At 38.9% G+C, this 16,338-nt stretch overlaps 1 protein-coding gene across 4 annotated transcripts in view; it reads right to left on the bottom strand.

Annotated features, from left to right (window-relative positions):
• The window catches only part of RIC8B (RIC8 guanine nucleotide exchange factor B), a 37,271-nt gene that overhangs the window by 19,923 nt on the left and 1,010 nt on the right, over positions 1-16,338 (bottom strand). For 3 of the 4 annotated variants that reach the window (XM_030041092.2, XM_030041093.2, XM_041129621.1), the window contains exons 2-3: positions 13,754-13,801; positions 2,266-2,874 (exon numbers count right to left, since the gene is read on the bottom strand). In XM_030041092.2, coding sequence (XP_029896952.1) covers positions 2,266-2,874; positions 13,754-13,801 — 657 coding nt within the window. Of the gene's footprint in view, positions 1-2,265; positions 2,875-12,823; positions 12,914-13,753; positions 13,802-16,338 lie in introns of those variants that run through there. The other variant, XM_041129622.1, reaches the window with a different exon arrangement.

A 16,338-nucleotide genomic window follows, 5' to 3' on the forward strand; every position in this document is an offset into this window, starting at 1 on the left:
TGTCTGGCTTTGCTACTTTGAAATCATCTCCAGTCATTAAATACTGGTGTTTCAAATGGTTCTCTCCCCATTAGGATGGATCTCATTTAGTTTTCTACCCACACGCCTAACCTCTCTGCTCTCCTTTTATTTTCCATCCCGTCTACTGTTTGCAATCTCTTCAAATTCTGCATCTTCAGCCCACTTAATTAACATGTTGTTTATTCTTCTTACAGATCATTAATATTTCCACAGGGATACTTGCTAAGCAGAGTGTCATCTAACATATCTGGCAAACAGTTTACAACTATTAAAGAGCTCTTTAATTTAAAGGTTCCTTGCTTTCAGGAACTTTTAGTAAAGAGTTATTACATAAGCTTTATCTCAAAACACAAAATAAGCTTCTCCCACCCTAGAATGTCTCATTCAAATAAATAAATAAATAAATAAATAAATAAGGTTACTAACACCAGAATTTCCTCCAATCTGAAGGAAATTTTGCTGACAGCTGCATGCTTGGGCTCCTTAGGGAGGAAAAGTTCTGTGGGACAAAACCTCCCACATTGTGCAGACAGCAGCCACACAAAACCTCATCAGGTAACACCACAGCTGTCTGCCATTCTGCGGTAAACTGGGCTTTTCATCTCTCAAGATTCCCGGTATTTTGTAAGAGTACACCAACTTCGAGATTCAGATTTCAAGAGCTTACTTCTCACGAGGTGAACATGTACCATAGCTTCATTTTCCAACTTAATACCTGACATTATTTCCTCCACACAGAAAAACTTAATCACAAAGATGACACTTCTCAAACTCTGAACTAGCAAACATTCACACTTGACTTTGGGTAATTTTTCTCCACTCAAGTTTCTACCTCCAAAACAATCACTTGCCTATACAAAGAAACTTCTCTGACAAAGTTAAAGATATTTTTCACAAAGGTCTACTTCAGGAATATAAACAAGAGAAAAGTCCCTCACTTTCTTTATATTTCCTTGAAATTCGAAGTATTAGCTTCTCTGATTTCCACCCCACCCACCCCCCAATCTTAAATTTCAGGCTTGCTTATTCAGCATATCCTTGAGACATTAAAGCAAAGAATAAGCTTCAGACTCTTCTCAAGTTTTACATTCCTTAATGTTATGATTAATGTTTTATTTGCTGTTTAGTCCAATGCACTAAAGAGAACAATTATTTGTCAATTTTAACTACTGTAAACTTCTGCTTAGCTTTTTATATGCTGCATATTTACAATGCCCAGTGAAAAGTTAACAACATTGTTTTAGAGACAATACGACGTGGACTAAAAAGAAAGATTCCCTATATAATTCTATTACTGTAGCACAGACTTAGGTTATTCAACAAAAGCAGTTATTGTCTCTGTTTATAAATTTAGGGATGCAACACATAGGAAGCATATTTGTCTAAGAAAAAAATAGATCTGATGTTATAATGAAAAAACCAAGATAAATCTTATTCATAAGACATAACAATGAAAGTGCATTTGGTTCTTGTACTTGACCTCATCTTAAAAGATCACATTTAAGTCCAAACCTGGTGTTGGGAGGATGGGAGATAAAGATACTAAAAACAGTACCACTCTTTCTTCAGTTACTTGTTAGAGTTGATGTGCTTATCATCATGCCCAGAAAAACAGAAGAAAACTAGGAAGACTTCTCAGCTCTAATTATTACCCTATTGCTATAGTCCACAATCTCCAAAACTGTAACCCTCTGATAAACTTAAATTAAAAAGTTTTTCCTAGCCAGCTAATGATTAGTGAGCAGCATTTATTTTCTTCTGGAAATCTAACATTCTTATAAAATAGTCTTCTTTGCATTTGCTATTTGAAAACATAGAGTTCTAATTTGCACTATATAATCCAGGTTATTCTCCCATTACACAGAAAATGTATGGATTAGATTTTTTGTCTAAGTAGTAACAAGAATAAAAAAGTTATTTTGGTATTCAAAGCAATGAGCATTAAAGGCTCAACACCTCTTGAAAGCCCAAGATCATCAATACATGACAATCAGAATTCAGACAAATTTTCTCAGACTGATTTTGCATATAGAGAGAAATTATGACGCAAAATTTCAAGACTACCTTAGCTGCTGTTCTGAAAAATGCAATCATATTCCATCAAAATTACAGTAACAAAAGTTAAGTATTAAAATTCTTGCCCTGGGGCTTGGACAACAACTGCCTTTTGAGTATCTGCCTGCTGGTTCTGGCTCTTGCAGGCTAAACAAAACCAATGTAAAAAACACTTCAGCCAAGCCTTACCTCACTGTGGACATTCCAACTGTCAAGTGTTACATTAAAAAGAGCCTTTAGTGCCTCAATGGCACAATCTGTCTCTTGCAAAGATAGTGGAGGCCTGTCACGATCTTCCGCTGCTTTATATTCTTCCGTCCACCTTACACTCAGGGAACTTTCCAAAGCCTGAGTCAAAACTTGCACCCCTTGTAGTTCCTGACGCAACTGCGATCTAATATCTGTGTGCAGAAGCGACAAGAGGAAGAGGAGACGCAAATCAAAGCATTTAATGTCATCAACGAACTGTTGGTCCTTGCACTTTTCCAGAAGATTGCAGAGCATAGCTGCAAGATTCAGTTCCAAACTGAGCTTCTGTGCAACAGCACTATTAAAAATTATGTTACAGAGGCATTTTAAAGCTTCTACGATAACAGGAAATTCGGACACTCTCTCCAAAGGATCTTCCACAATGTCCAGCTTTGCTAGCCTCATAAGGATCTGCATGTTCCTCTTCGTGGTTACAGGCACTAAAACCTTCTTGTCCCTGGAGAGAATCCGGAGGGCCTCCAGGCAGGCAACTTGACAGGACGTTTTTGTGTCTTTTTCAAGGATGTTTAGAATTCCCTCACACAGTTTCTATGCAAACACAAACAAACAAAAAAAGGAACAGTTTTAGCATCAAAATATTGGTGGCAATAGGAAACTACTTTTGCTAAGCTTCCATATAACTTTTGAGTTTTCAGCTGACTTGACCTGAGAAACTAGGTATTCTATATTAGCTCTTCAAAAGATAAACTACTGCAAAAGACCTCCAAAGATCATCAAAAGCAGTTTTCCTCATGGATACAATCCAAATACATCAACACTGGCAAAAGCATTAAGCCAAAATGGCAGATGCTATCCACCATTGCCAGTTAGGATGTTTTCTCAGCATCAGGACTAAAAACTTGAGTAGCCAGAGTAACAAGGCTAGAGAGAAGTGAAAGGTTTCAAAAATACGTCAAGGTAGAACAGTCACACCTACAGTACCTGCAACATCGTAAGCTGAGGTTGTTTCAGTGAAGAGGCTGGGAGAAAAGAAACCAAACCAAAATAACTGCTGCTCCATATACAAATATTAGTACTCCATGTTTGGTAACAGCTATAATTTGTGTTGCTACTTCAACCTAATCTACGGACTTCTCCCATCTTAAGTAAGATTCTTAGAAACACCACCTCTGAGACAGAAACATAATGCAGTTTTATTGGAAGACTTAGGCTGTAGCTCTTTTACCAAACCAGCAAAACTGCTGCTCTGTCAACACAGCTTGTTCTTGAAGTTGAAATACTTCACTGATACTTTATACTGACGTGACTGCAGGGGTAAACATTAATTGTATAAATGCAGCATGAGAAAATACAACACTCCAAGAATCTGCAGGTCAGAATGATAACATCTGAATTACAGAAGAATTACCTTTTCTAAGACAGAAACGGACAATCGGATGATCCATCAAAAGCAAGAAAAGACAGGACAGACGAGACTGCTTGATGGGGAGGACTCCATAGGGTTTTCATGCCTTAAGCTCAGGAGAACACTACTACTCATGGGTACCAGAGCCAGAAGTATAGTTACAAAGAAGGTGCCAGATAAGCGGCAATACAAACTGCATTGTACCTCACAGGACACAGTTCCTCCCTGCTTCTCACCCCCCAAGCTTTGTGTCTTGACCATTGACACTAATAAATTACCAAAGAAGCCAGAGTAGCAACTGAGTTGAATAGCCCTAGTGCAGAAGTCCACTTAGGACCTGAAATTCACATTGTGATCTCAGGCAGTATATGTCAATAAGAAAGTGATAAAAAAAGCATGGGAATACTAGTAAAGTGAAAAATAGTTCTTCAGGAATGGTCTCTGGAACTGCACTTTTTTCACCACCACCACAACAAAAAGGCGGGGAGCACAGCAGCCCACCACCCTGACCCAAAGTTCAAAACAAAAGTTCCACTTGGGACATCCAAGCAAGTTTTGTTACTGTGATCACTTACAATTAAAGCCAAAACAACAACAAAAAAGGTTAAGTCTAAAGCAAATCTAGAACAGACACTCCAGAAGAATAAGGGAGAAAACAACACAAGTCTGCAACAATGTTAAAAGACAATCTGTAAACAAAGTCAGACAGTAGGAACTCACAATATGATTTCTAGTATGCTTGTCCTGGGGTGAAGCCCACCCAAAAGCACCACCCAGACGACCAAGACCTTGTCTACATCTCCACAGCCCTGACTAGATTAATCCAGTAAGAATTTGAAAACAAGAAGTGAGCTCCACCTCTTATTATCACACAGGCAACATGAGAAACCTTCATCAGAATATTATAGACACTGCAACAGTACAAAAATCCATATGTGACCACCTGTACAGGCATATAGGTACTTACCATGGGAATTTCACAGACAAGTACCTGGAAAACGATACTCAAGTACAGAGTTTTCAGAGTTCTTCAACATTAACCTAACGCTGCTCCCACCAATCTGTACACCCCCTGACTTGAGCTAGCACACTAGACATGCACGAAATGTTTCTGAAGGTGGCATCTTTGAAGCATTTTTTAAAAAATGCCTAGGAAACAAAAAATGACCAGTCTAGATCCACAGCCAAATTACCTGGTTGCAGCTCAACTTCTTACAAGAATTTTGTTTCTATTGTTAAGAGTTTTCCATACAATTAACTTTGCTTTGCAAGCTGAAGCAATGGTCACGAAGCCTGTTTGGTTTTAAGGAGCAGCACAGAATTGAATGGACAGTTCAGAGAACTCCAGAAAAAGGCTAGTGTGTTCTGTTCCCTGTTTAAGCACATTTCTATTAGACTTAGCGTTTAAGTCTTCCTTGTTGACATCAGCTGCTACAACATGGTCTGTACTAATTTACCCAAATTCAACAGCTGGTTCACCAACTGGACTCTCCCCTCTCTGCAGGAACTGTGTAACAGTACCATAATAACACCACAAGAAGCCAAGTTACCAGCCTTCCCCAAACCAAGATGCTGAACGAACACTTCAAAGACACAGTGGGCCAGACAGACTGCCTTATCAGTAAATAAATGCAGCACAAAAACCTATCTGATTTTTCATTAACTGTTTCATAACAACATAGTGGTGAAGGTTTCTTCTAGGACTTTGAATACCAAGCATCACTTCATAAGTTATCCGATCTGATCAATACCCACTGAAATTAAGGGGAGTTTCCACTCATTTTTGTTAGCAGCAGAGCCTATACACATCTTGCATCTGGCGCTCTGGTCTTTAATCTCAGTCAGATAAAACCTGAACGCTCATTTGACTACAAAGAGACCAATCCTCCCAAATACAGACTTAATTTTTTTTTTTTTTCCCCCTAAGTTGCACCCATCTGCTGCTATGGAAGTGTCACTGCAACATGTCAAAAGCACTGCAGGGGAGATCCCAAAGGGCACCAAACTCCCACTGACTTGCCACGGGAGGTGGAAGCCTAACCCTCCCTCCATACATTTGAGGACTATCTCTGCAATTTAATTAAAGATTACAAGAACCGTCATCTCATGGCTTCAAATCTTAGTGAAATGCAGCAACAGAAGATTCTTAACTCTGAACAGCTGTACTAAAGATAGATACTAAATAGAACACAAGCATTTTTTTTGAGATTTAGCAACATACTTACAACTTAAAAACAAACCATCCATGTGCTTGTAAGGTGCTTCATTTCCTACATATTCCTGAAGCCTTGGCTGTATAAAAGATTTCACAATACAAGCAAGACTAAAGTTTATTTTGAAGCAAGGAAACAAAATTCATCCTATTAGGAAATTGCCTTGGAGACAACTAAAACCAAATGCTATACAGCACATTTTCTGCTTTCTCCTTGAACAGTGCGAGGGAACTGATGCACAGACAGAAGAGAAACTGGAAAGGATGTGACCACAAAAGTACTATTATCCTTTTCATTTTCTTTAGGTGGTGCTTCTTCTACCACCCTGTAGGCCATTAGCATGGCATAAACTAAGGGGCACAGAAGTTATTTGGCTGGAAATGAAAGCAAGTGAAAGAGTTCAGACAGCAAGGTACCCCCCCCTTTCACAAAATACATGGTGATTGTCCTAGTTCCAGGGTTTTATTGCTATCCCCTAAATTACTGTATGACTTTAATATTCCTTTTTTGAGTTCTATCCTTTCAACATTCAGAAGGGAGTTTGACTTTCATCAGTCATGCTACAGCAAGAAGTGTTTTTTCCATATATTTTTCCACAGAATCAAGGCAGTTTCTAGTCTTTTTAAAAATTTTTTTTAATTGTAAAATACATTCACTTCTCTGAAATTCAAGAATTCTCAGCTTTCGTACTAACAGTAAGGTTAAGACAGAGCAATACACACTGTTCCTTTTGTCTGTGCTGTAGTGTGAGTAATGGTACAACATTTTAAAATTTTATTGCATGTTAAAGCGGGAAGCTCAGAAACACCCATTTGTCATCTTGTCTCGATGAGTAAAATATTAATCTATTTTGGTCCTTTATCCCGATAGCATAAATGCTTGATGCTAAGAAGCAACATGGTCCTATAGAAAAAGCAGTATCCTGAGATACAAGAGACCTGCGTTTTCTTCCTTACTCAGCCACACACCTATTGTGTGGCTTTAGGCAAAAAGGTATCATCTCTTTACTTCCAATTTTCTTTCACCGTCTCTATTTACTGGCTTATATTTTCCAGGCTCAACCTCAGCTGGGGATAGTAGGTGCTTGTGCAAAACAGGGTACTTCACCATCTTGCTCTTTGGTCCTCGGGTGTCTGCATGTGAGGTCCTCTTCCACCTCCTCTCTTTGTGTTTGAAGATGTTTAGAAAGCACACTTGACCTATATTCACTTTTTTCAATTCACAGACCACTAAACTTCGGCTACATTACGTCAGCTGAATTTACTGTAGCTTCTCAACGCCAGAGTAATAAATGTCTTGGTGAGAAAAGGAGACAATTTCCCTTTATTTGCTTCTTCCTCTTTGGCAAATCATTCTCTTTACTTATACAGGCCTTTGGACTAAAGGAGGAACAAGAGAATATAGTCTCCATTCTGCAAGTATTCAAATCCAAGCAAACACCACTGCTTGCTTAAATACAGCATTTAATTTAGACACAGATTATTCAGTGCTAGAGAAGCTGCAATTCAAAGGTGAACAACAAAAGTTCTGCTAAACATTACAGAAATAGAATGCCTACTTTATCTCTTCTTTTTTGCACCTTTATTTCTGAATTATGCCATAGATGCCGTAAGTACCAGGAGAGGCACGCTTCTTAGCAATCAATTTTAAACTAAAACAAGGGAAAAAAACCCAAACTGTTGTCAAATTGACTTGGAAATACAAGTTGCTACCACATCGCTCCCATTTTCCATCTTCCTCAGTGACCGAGCATATTAGTAACAAAATTGCCAGAAAAGTCCATCAGGAACAGAAATTCTACAACAGCAGAACACAGAAGGTGCGCTTGGTTTTGTATTGCCTTCACTCATTTCTCAAGATCAATGTTCTTAAGACTTCTTTGTATACTTCAAGGCATAAATACATCCCTCTTGATGGAACAGCAAGTGATATTAGCACACGGGGAGCAATACAAGTACATCAGACTTAACAAAATTCTTACCTCACTTGTTAGGCTTAACTTAAACAAAAACCAAGCTTTGTAAAGAACCATCCACAAAAATCAAATGTGTCCTTCCCACTCTTCTTTAATAGCTAGGAAAGAAAAGTCATAGGCCTAACAGTGAGTGCTTGCTCACTCTTTTAGCATGGGTGAACCAGAAGCTACCATATCTTTGGCCTCATCAAGTATTACGTGCCAGAGCACATAATTTATTTAGGAGAATAGGAACATCATAAGTGGTACCAGGTCATGCTTTCCTTCTCCTGCACTGGCTTAAGTCCATCTAGTTCACTTTGTCTTCTGACCCATGTTTTTCAACATTTTCAAATTTCAATTTTAATTAAATTGAACCACTAGAGACAAGAGAAGTACATTCTTAATTCAATTCAGCCTAATTCTGCAGCCGTTCAGTGGTGAGAATGGTTAATGAAATCAGCGGTACTGCCAAACACAAAGTTCACAAGGAACTGTATTTCCCCAACAGGTCGTATAGGTCTGCTATTGTCTACCCCATCTGTATTGTTATCTATTCCTCAAACTTACCTTATACTTCACTGCAAACATGAAGATTCATATCAGACTCTACCCAATTTTCAGGTAGATGAAAGGAATGTTAGCAGTAACCACAATGAACTGCACATGAATTTTTACAACAACTCTTAAGTTTCCGTGGACCTCAAAGTTATTCAGAAGCTTCTCTTAAAACACAAGTCCCTCTCCATCTCATATAAGGCAAAATTAAGCATTTTACATGTTTCTTGTATTTTCAGTAGACTATGCAAATCAGCGTTGCAGAAAATGAAAGAGAAGCTATGTTTTTGGCAAGTCAGAGATAAGAGATTCCAGGACCAAAGAGGCATAACTTAGAAATGCTGAATAAGAATGTTGGCTGACAGTTTCTGCTAACAGGAGCAGCATTAAAAGAACAAAATAATTGTTTTATTCTGCTATTAGGTTTCAGAGTTAAGCATCCAAGGCATTAAGAAAGTAAGCCCAAGAGTATTTGAAATGGTAGTTCAAGATTTCATTTTCTCTGGAAGTCAAGACAACATTTATGTAACACCTATTATCAACTGTGCTGAATAATGGGACAATTAGATAACCTCCTATGAAAAGGCCATGCCCAATTTTTGCCTAGTCTTTCTGGACAGATGTGGGCAGGGAGGGAAGGTGCACACTTGTATTCCTTGAGGATTCAGTCTGCTTCACTTCAGAACTTCACTGTTCAGCCCGTATCGACAGCGGGAGGGTGGCCTGTTTGGCAGGAACCTGCCAGCTCCGACATGGCAGAGTTCCAAGTCGCAGGTTTGAACGTGTGAGAGCTTAGGCTAGACGGCACTCCACAGGTAAGGTGAGGAGCACGCACAGTAACCCATGTCAGAGCCGGTGGGATAAACACCTGGTTCAGAGTCACAGAGAGGTGAAATTCTGCATAGCTGCGCTCTCAGCAGCCCTCCTTGCCCTCCCCACTGAACAGGGAGAGAGAAAACCCTTTATAACCTCTGTAACCCAGTGGTGAAAGAAGGGTTTTAAAAGGAAAGATGGGTTTCACTGGCTTGACATAAACCTTAAGAGATGTAAAAACTGAAAAATGCTGGATTGGAGTGGGCAGGACCAGAAGGAATTAGAACAAATGCTTAGTATTAATGAAGGACACTCAGTAACTTTTCTTCTCTTACAGACTGGTACTCCCTTAAGGGGCTTCAGTAAAGTCAGAACAATAACAACAACAATTAATACTAAGATACCACACAGTGTGCCCACAGGAGCGCTTGAGCTTAATATTTTTATAGGACATTCACTAAAAGACTTTACAAGCTTGCAACGAAGTTACTGGGAGGAGAAAAGTTCTGTGCCTTTGTGGCTGCAGGAACCTTCAGACCTCCCAGAAGTGTCACAGTGTCAACAGCACTATCTAGTAACGAGGTTCTTCTGAGATTTAGAGCGTGACAGCATCTTGATCCATCAACATACTTTACTGCTTCTATCCTTCCAAAGTTCAAATACAGTACAGCCCACAGCCTTAAAGAATCTCTCTACATCATGAGTTTAATTAGGAGAGAAAAGTCCCGCAAAACATTTGATATGATTTACCATCACCTATTTCAACACCTTTAAAACATTCAGCAATGCAGGGGAAAAGACTGTTTTGGTGATTTTTTTCACAGTAAAGGAGACCTTGATCCATTACATTCAAATTGAACCTGAACAATAAATCAAGAAAACTGATCTCAAACTTTAAAGATTTGTATTACAGGACTGACTCAAGACAGTAAGCTGGAACCAGTAGAGTAGAAACCAGATGTTTTAAGTACTACAAGAGGTGAAGCAGACAAAACATAAGGAGTTGAACAGGAATTATGTCAGTTGTGAAGACCCTACCATTTCAGGTAAGAATATGGCTTATGAGTAATATTCTTACATTTGGCTGCTGCATCCTTTTTTTCCCTTCCTCCCCCAAACTCAGCATCTTCATCTAATGTAAAAAGTCAGTCTTGCTTTCTATATTGGATAGATTTACTTTTTCTGTGGTATCACCTAGGCAAACGGTGCTGTAGCTCCTTCCAGTTGTGGAATGCCGTGGCTAACTAGGGAATCAGTACTGATAGATGTTTCCAGGACACCAACAGTGCTGTGATTTTCTTACCATTTTAAGTCTGTAAACAGCACAAATGTGTTGCTACTTCAGGAGCAGGATTTGGACCCGTCAAGGTATAAATAATGGAGAACAAAGCTATTAAATGATGAGAAAGTGGTTCTAAAAAAACCTTTCCTTTTTTGTGCTAGTACATGTGAGGCTTGAGCTGAAGTGCCCGCTGTGCCACATCGAGAGGGAGACACTACGCCTGACACCTCTGTCCAAGGTGACTGCCCAGTCAAGTTACCAGACATTCATTTTCTGGAGTTGATTCCAGCATAGACCTAAAGAACCAACTGTTTGTGTCAACCATGCCACGCTGCTGTGAAGTGTTGCAGTTCTGAAGACTCAACCTTTTCCAGCAAAACACTGTCAAGAACTTCTTGGCTGGCTGAGACAAATAAATATTTTAGATTTCTAAGAGCTGGTTAAGCTCCTCTGAAGCAACCACACTGCCTTAATTTCAGCTGCTATTCTGAAACACATTTACCTCTGGTTGGCAATTTCTGTGCTGTTTACACACACAAACTGAAAACAGGCTTTCAGAAATTCCTGGGTTTTTATTAGTATATGACAAGTTAAGAAGGAATGGCGACAAGTTAAGAAGGAATGGCACCAACTTGATCTGCCTGGTATCCGAGTAGATCACTCGGTACAACACAGGTTGCCAACTGATTTATATCCATAGTACCCATCATATAGCCAGTGCAGACACATACCTCATTAAACAAAACAACCAGGACAAGTAACAGCTCACATTACCATCTCATGGGTTTTATCATCCTGTGATTTATTAAACTCCTGTGGCTATATCCAGATAGACAAGCTTGATAGAATTACCTCTTCCTGCCTTCTAGAGGACACAACCTACCTTTGTCCTGGAGTTCAGTATTACAAACTCACTGGTGATTTCATTAGTTTACAGCCTAAAGCATCATGATTTGATAGCTGTATTATGGCATTACAACTTTTGCTGTGTGATTTACCCAGCTTCTATAGTCAAGCCACAGTTTTGACCTTTCTGTCTTTCATATTTTACAGCATCACTGTTGTATACGGATTGTCCTCTCCCTCCCAGTACCCAACCTAGAAAAGTGTAAAGCACAGTTATACCTATGTTACGATACAATTACACTATAGGCACAACCCTGCTGTAATTCTAAGGTCATGGCTGAAGCTGTGTGGTGAGGCAGAGAAAAAACTTGCATTGCTGTTGTTCATTTTTTACTTGCACTCTTGCATAGACATGAATGACTTAGAAAGTCTGTGAGGCTTGCTGGAGTAAAAAACTAACAGCAAATTTACTCCTAGGCATGAAGAAACCCAATATGCAGCAAGAGACTGGTAAGAAGTATGCATTGCATTCATCAGGTTATATGACAAATTTCCAGTAGCACCAGAAACCAAAGACAAAATCCTGAAGTCCCTCTGTATTTGCCCCCATACATGAACTTCAAGTCTACTACATGACTGATTATGGATTGTGATCCTTTGTCTAGACTCTCTTTCACTGCAATCACTCTAAGCTACTAGCAGCAGAACTGCAAATACTATCAAATCAAGTGTATTTTGGTTTTACTAAACAAAAAATGGAACTTGTTTCTGAATTAGCATAAGGCTACATTTTGCAGTCTTCGAGCAATGCCCATTAATTTTGGTGACAACCTGAGTAGTTTGCTCTTAGCAAGAGCATGTACTATTTTACCTTTCAATTTAAAGCCTCTTTATTTTTTACCTTAACTGAAGAATGAAAGGAGAGTGCTCAATGTTTTACAGATACTAAGGATACCGAGCATGTGCAGTTGAGTAGCTGTTAAAAAAAAATCCAACCAATAAAAAACCCAACCACACACAGAGAAAATCATACACTCCTCCACACCCCTCAACACTCATTGTCTTTATTTAGCTTTTGCCAGTTTGGTTTCTGATCTATTCTCCTTTCCTATGTTCTCTACTTAGTATTCAGTTTTCCAGATGAGACACTTTCTCATTCTCAATGTAAAAAGAGGTGGAAGGAATGGGGAGGAAAGAGAAGGAAGAACACAAACACAATAAGAAAATCAAATCAAGATCCCGTCTGAGTTCTTCTGTGATCAAAAAGGACACACCTAGTCCATCACCACATTACTGAACGTCAGCTTCAAGTAAAGCCATAAAGCGAAGCTAATAGGTCTTCGAGTCATCTGTGTAATGAAGAATTGTAATTCAAGATTACAGTACACATAACTGATGGTTTTGTAAATGCAAAGGACAGAGAAATTTATCATCCCACCCATTTCTACCAGAAAAAGATTTAATACCTGAAAATATTTAGATTTTGGACAAAATCATGGAATGAATCGATGTGTGTCCAATTTGAGACAAACTATCCTTGCAGGAACCTTGCAATTCTGATTTCAAGCTCCGAATTTATTTCGGAAATAGCAGAAACATGCAGCCTCATTCACTAATGGACATTTTCTGAAAAAATATGCAAATCAGCCCAAAAACTAGAGAAAAGAAAGGAAGGGTCTTGTCATTAGATATTATGCCATAAAAACAACAGGGAAAAAAAAAGAATTTAAAAAAAAAAAAAAATCAATGTCCAAGCTTTAAATGCAAGGCTGTGGGTGGATCTCAAGGGACCTGTTAAGCCCTGACACACCTGTACAGCTCCATGCTATAACACACAAACACTTCCCATCTTTGTAACCTGACATGCACAGTCCACATTCTGCTGATTACAGCTACCTTTGGATTAACAGGCTTTTGTAGCTCTGTCTCCCTTACAGCTCCATAGCTTGCTTCTGTACTCATCCCTTGATCTTAATCTCTAATATTATCTAAGTATCTAACATACACAAGAAACACATCTGTGATATTGCTACCTGCTGAGAAGAGAAAAAATGGAAAAATGTATTGCAAAATCTTTATCTCAGTAGATACAAAAGAGTTTCTTTATTCCTTCACCCCATCCCAAATCTGTACCCAACAAAATTATTTATGGGCTCTTCTGTTACTACTTTTATTCAAGACAAGGGGTTTTGCTAGGGGAATTTGCTTTTCTGTTTCAGAAAAAGGGGGAATGGGTAGTTGTCATGTCTCTTGCACTGAAGAAACAAAAATTAAAACAGAACTTTATAATCACTACTTGGACCATTTCACAATGGCGGCTAAATTAAGACACTGCTTTTACTTTTTTATACTTCTAACCAGAGCAGGTATGAAGCTCGATAGCCTATTTTACTTACCTTTCTTTTGTCTTCATCTGCTGGATCAAATCTGAAAATGGTCCGATTCTGTAAAGAAAGAGAAGAGCTTGCATTTGTTACGTGAATATCAGCTGCTAAGTATGTAACACCTGCAAAACCATTATAAAATTCTAGGAGTCTGGTTAAAACCAGCTTCAGATAATGAGGCCATAGCCATGTCAACTCATGTCCTTTTCCCACTCTACCCAACAGCAAAAGCTTCAATAAGTAGCTCCAACCAACAATTCCACAATTATAACTGGTGCAGAGCAAGGCTTTATCCGTGGGCTGCGTTTCTGATGCGAGTTAACAACCTCGCACGTGGCACTTTACAGGGTGAAAAACGTTAGCTGTAGCCTTGTGTTTTACAAATACCTTATTACTCAGACTCTTCCCCAAGCATTTCTTGTTTACAAGCTTTTGACTGCACTTTAAAGCATCCCAAACCAGAACAACCATGGTATAACCTTGCCCAGAAAACAAGCAGTACAAATCAAATAAGCCTTACTACAAAAAGTACCTGTTTCCATATCGTGGCAATTTCCAAAACACATTAACAAGGTATTTTTTTCGCTGGTACAGTTAAATACAAGATAGATGTGGTCTAACAAGGAATACTTACTTCCTGTTAAACACTTAAAATAGTAATTGAGTCTAGTTCTACGTTAGTATCCTGAAGTATGTTATTAGTGAAATATTACTCACATGACATGAAGTTCATTCTGCCAGTCAAAGAAAACAGCAGTAATAGCACAGTTGTTTTAACGACATTTTAAAACTTCCAAACTAAACGATTAAGCATGATGAACAGCTTCTAAAAAAAAATTAAAACCTCAATTTCTGTTATTTCTAATACACAACTTGCTACACCATGCAAGTGACTGAGAAACAAAAGTGACCCTCTATAGCACACTAGTGGGCCTCTTACCTTTCATGACACAAGCTCACAATTCACAGAAAAGCCTTGGACATCTACCCTACCATAAAGGGTTACCACTATCAGTTAGATCCTTGAGGATGGTAGGAAAATAATTCCCTGCCCTTCTCTTACAGGGCTCCCCACAACACCACTGAACCGCACAAGTTCAGCAGAATGCCAGCCAAAAGCAAGTGAACATTAAGTGATGAGCAATTAACCAAGAGAAGGCAATCTTTGCATTTGCACATGAACATTTTTGGAAATTTACAAAAGAAATCTAGTGACAGCATAAGTAGTCTAAGCCCTGGAGGAGCAGAGATTTGGAATAATCATTGCAAACAGGACAGCATAGAGAAGTAAGAACAGACCTATTACTTTCTCTCATTATAGTTATTCTATAGCCACCTGCACCTTAAAACTACACTTAGTCCATCCTTTCTCTTCAATTAAAGCATATTTAATTGATATTTGGAAAAAAAACTAAGGAAACCTAAACCCCAGAAGAGGCATGGGTAAAGACTGGGAACCTGGAGCACTTTTCCCAGTCTTTGCTGGCCCACAGGCAATATATCTGAGTTAGTAATGCATTGCACAGGAAAAGTGATGTAGGAAACATTGAGGCAAACTTCTTAAGAAGAAACACACTAAGAGAAATGTCATATTGAGACAGTATTAAAAGATTCCCATCCCACTTCAAAAGTGGTATTTAGCTACACACATAATTCCAAGGGTTCATTTGAAGACTTGAAATGCCAGAATCGAAGCCACACCAGCCATCACTCCGTCCTTGACAATTCAACTTAAGCCTAAATAATTCATCCAGGGAAGCTGCTAAGAAGGCATAAAATCCAGTACAGCAAAATTAAGAAATTATGTTTGTGCATGCTTTTTGACTGAACACATTTAACAAAGGGTCACTTTCAAGAGTAAAGACAGGAGATAAAAGGCTTCCTCAGTCAGAATCTTTCTTCTGTACCTTAGAGGTCAGCGAGTTAAAACAGTTACATGTGTCTAATGAACTCTAGATCTACCAATCCTTCAGAGAAAGTGCCCTGCAGCTGCAACAATCTCTACATTTGAATTTCAGGTGCACAACGGCAGCCTAAGTCAAGACTGTTGCTCAAGCTGCTTCTAGGAGCTCAAGTTTGAGTGAAGATATCAGTTACTGCCATTGTTAGACTTAAAACATATCACACGTAAGACAGAAAACTTCAAGCCATCTCTTGGAGGCTGAAGAATAACCATACACCAATCCACATTCATTTGGCTTTTCCCCTAATCACAGGGCTAGGAATCTTTAACTAAAAACCTGAATGTTTGTTCCTGTAACAGATTGCTAAATTTCAGCAGATAGTTACGTCAACACAACTGCACTTAAATTACATCCAAGGCCAAACTCTGAGCCAGTAGCAGCTTTAGAGACGTGTACCAGTCACAGAAGCGTCTACGCAAAGGACAGACACCTGATGGGTTGAGACATGATCTTTAGAAATGGACTATACTGCTCTGTTAAAATCTAAATGTCAAAATGTCCCTATCGGAGCAGGAGAAAAAAAAAATGTAAAATCCCACCTAACACCCAGCTTCACTCCAATTTCTACTTCCTGACGTTACCAGGAAATCCCTTCACTTCTTGACTTAGCGTACACATATCGCGCTGTAACGG

Source organism: Aquila chrysaetos, chromosome 17, assembly GCF_900496995.4.
Source record: "Aquila chrysaetos chrysaetos chromosome 17, bAquChr1.4, whole genome shotgun sequence".
Lineage (NCBI taxonomy): Eukaryota > Metazoa > Chordata > Aves > Accipitriformes > Accipitridae > Aquila > Aquila chrysaetos.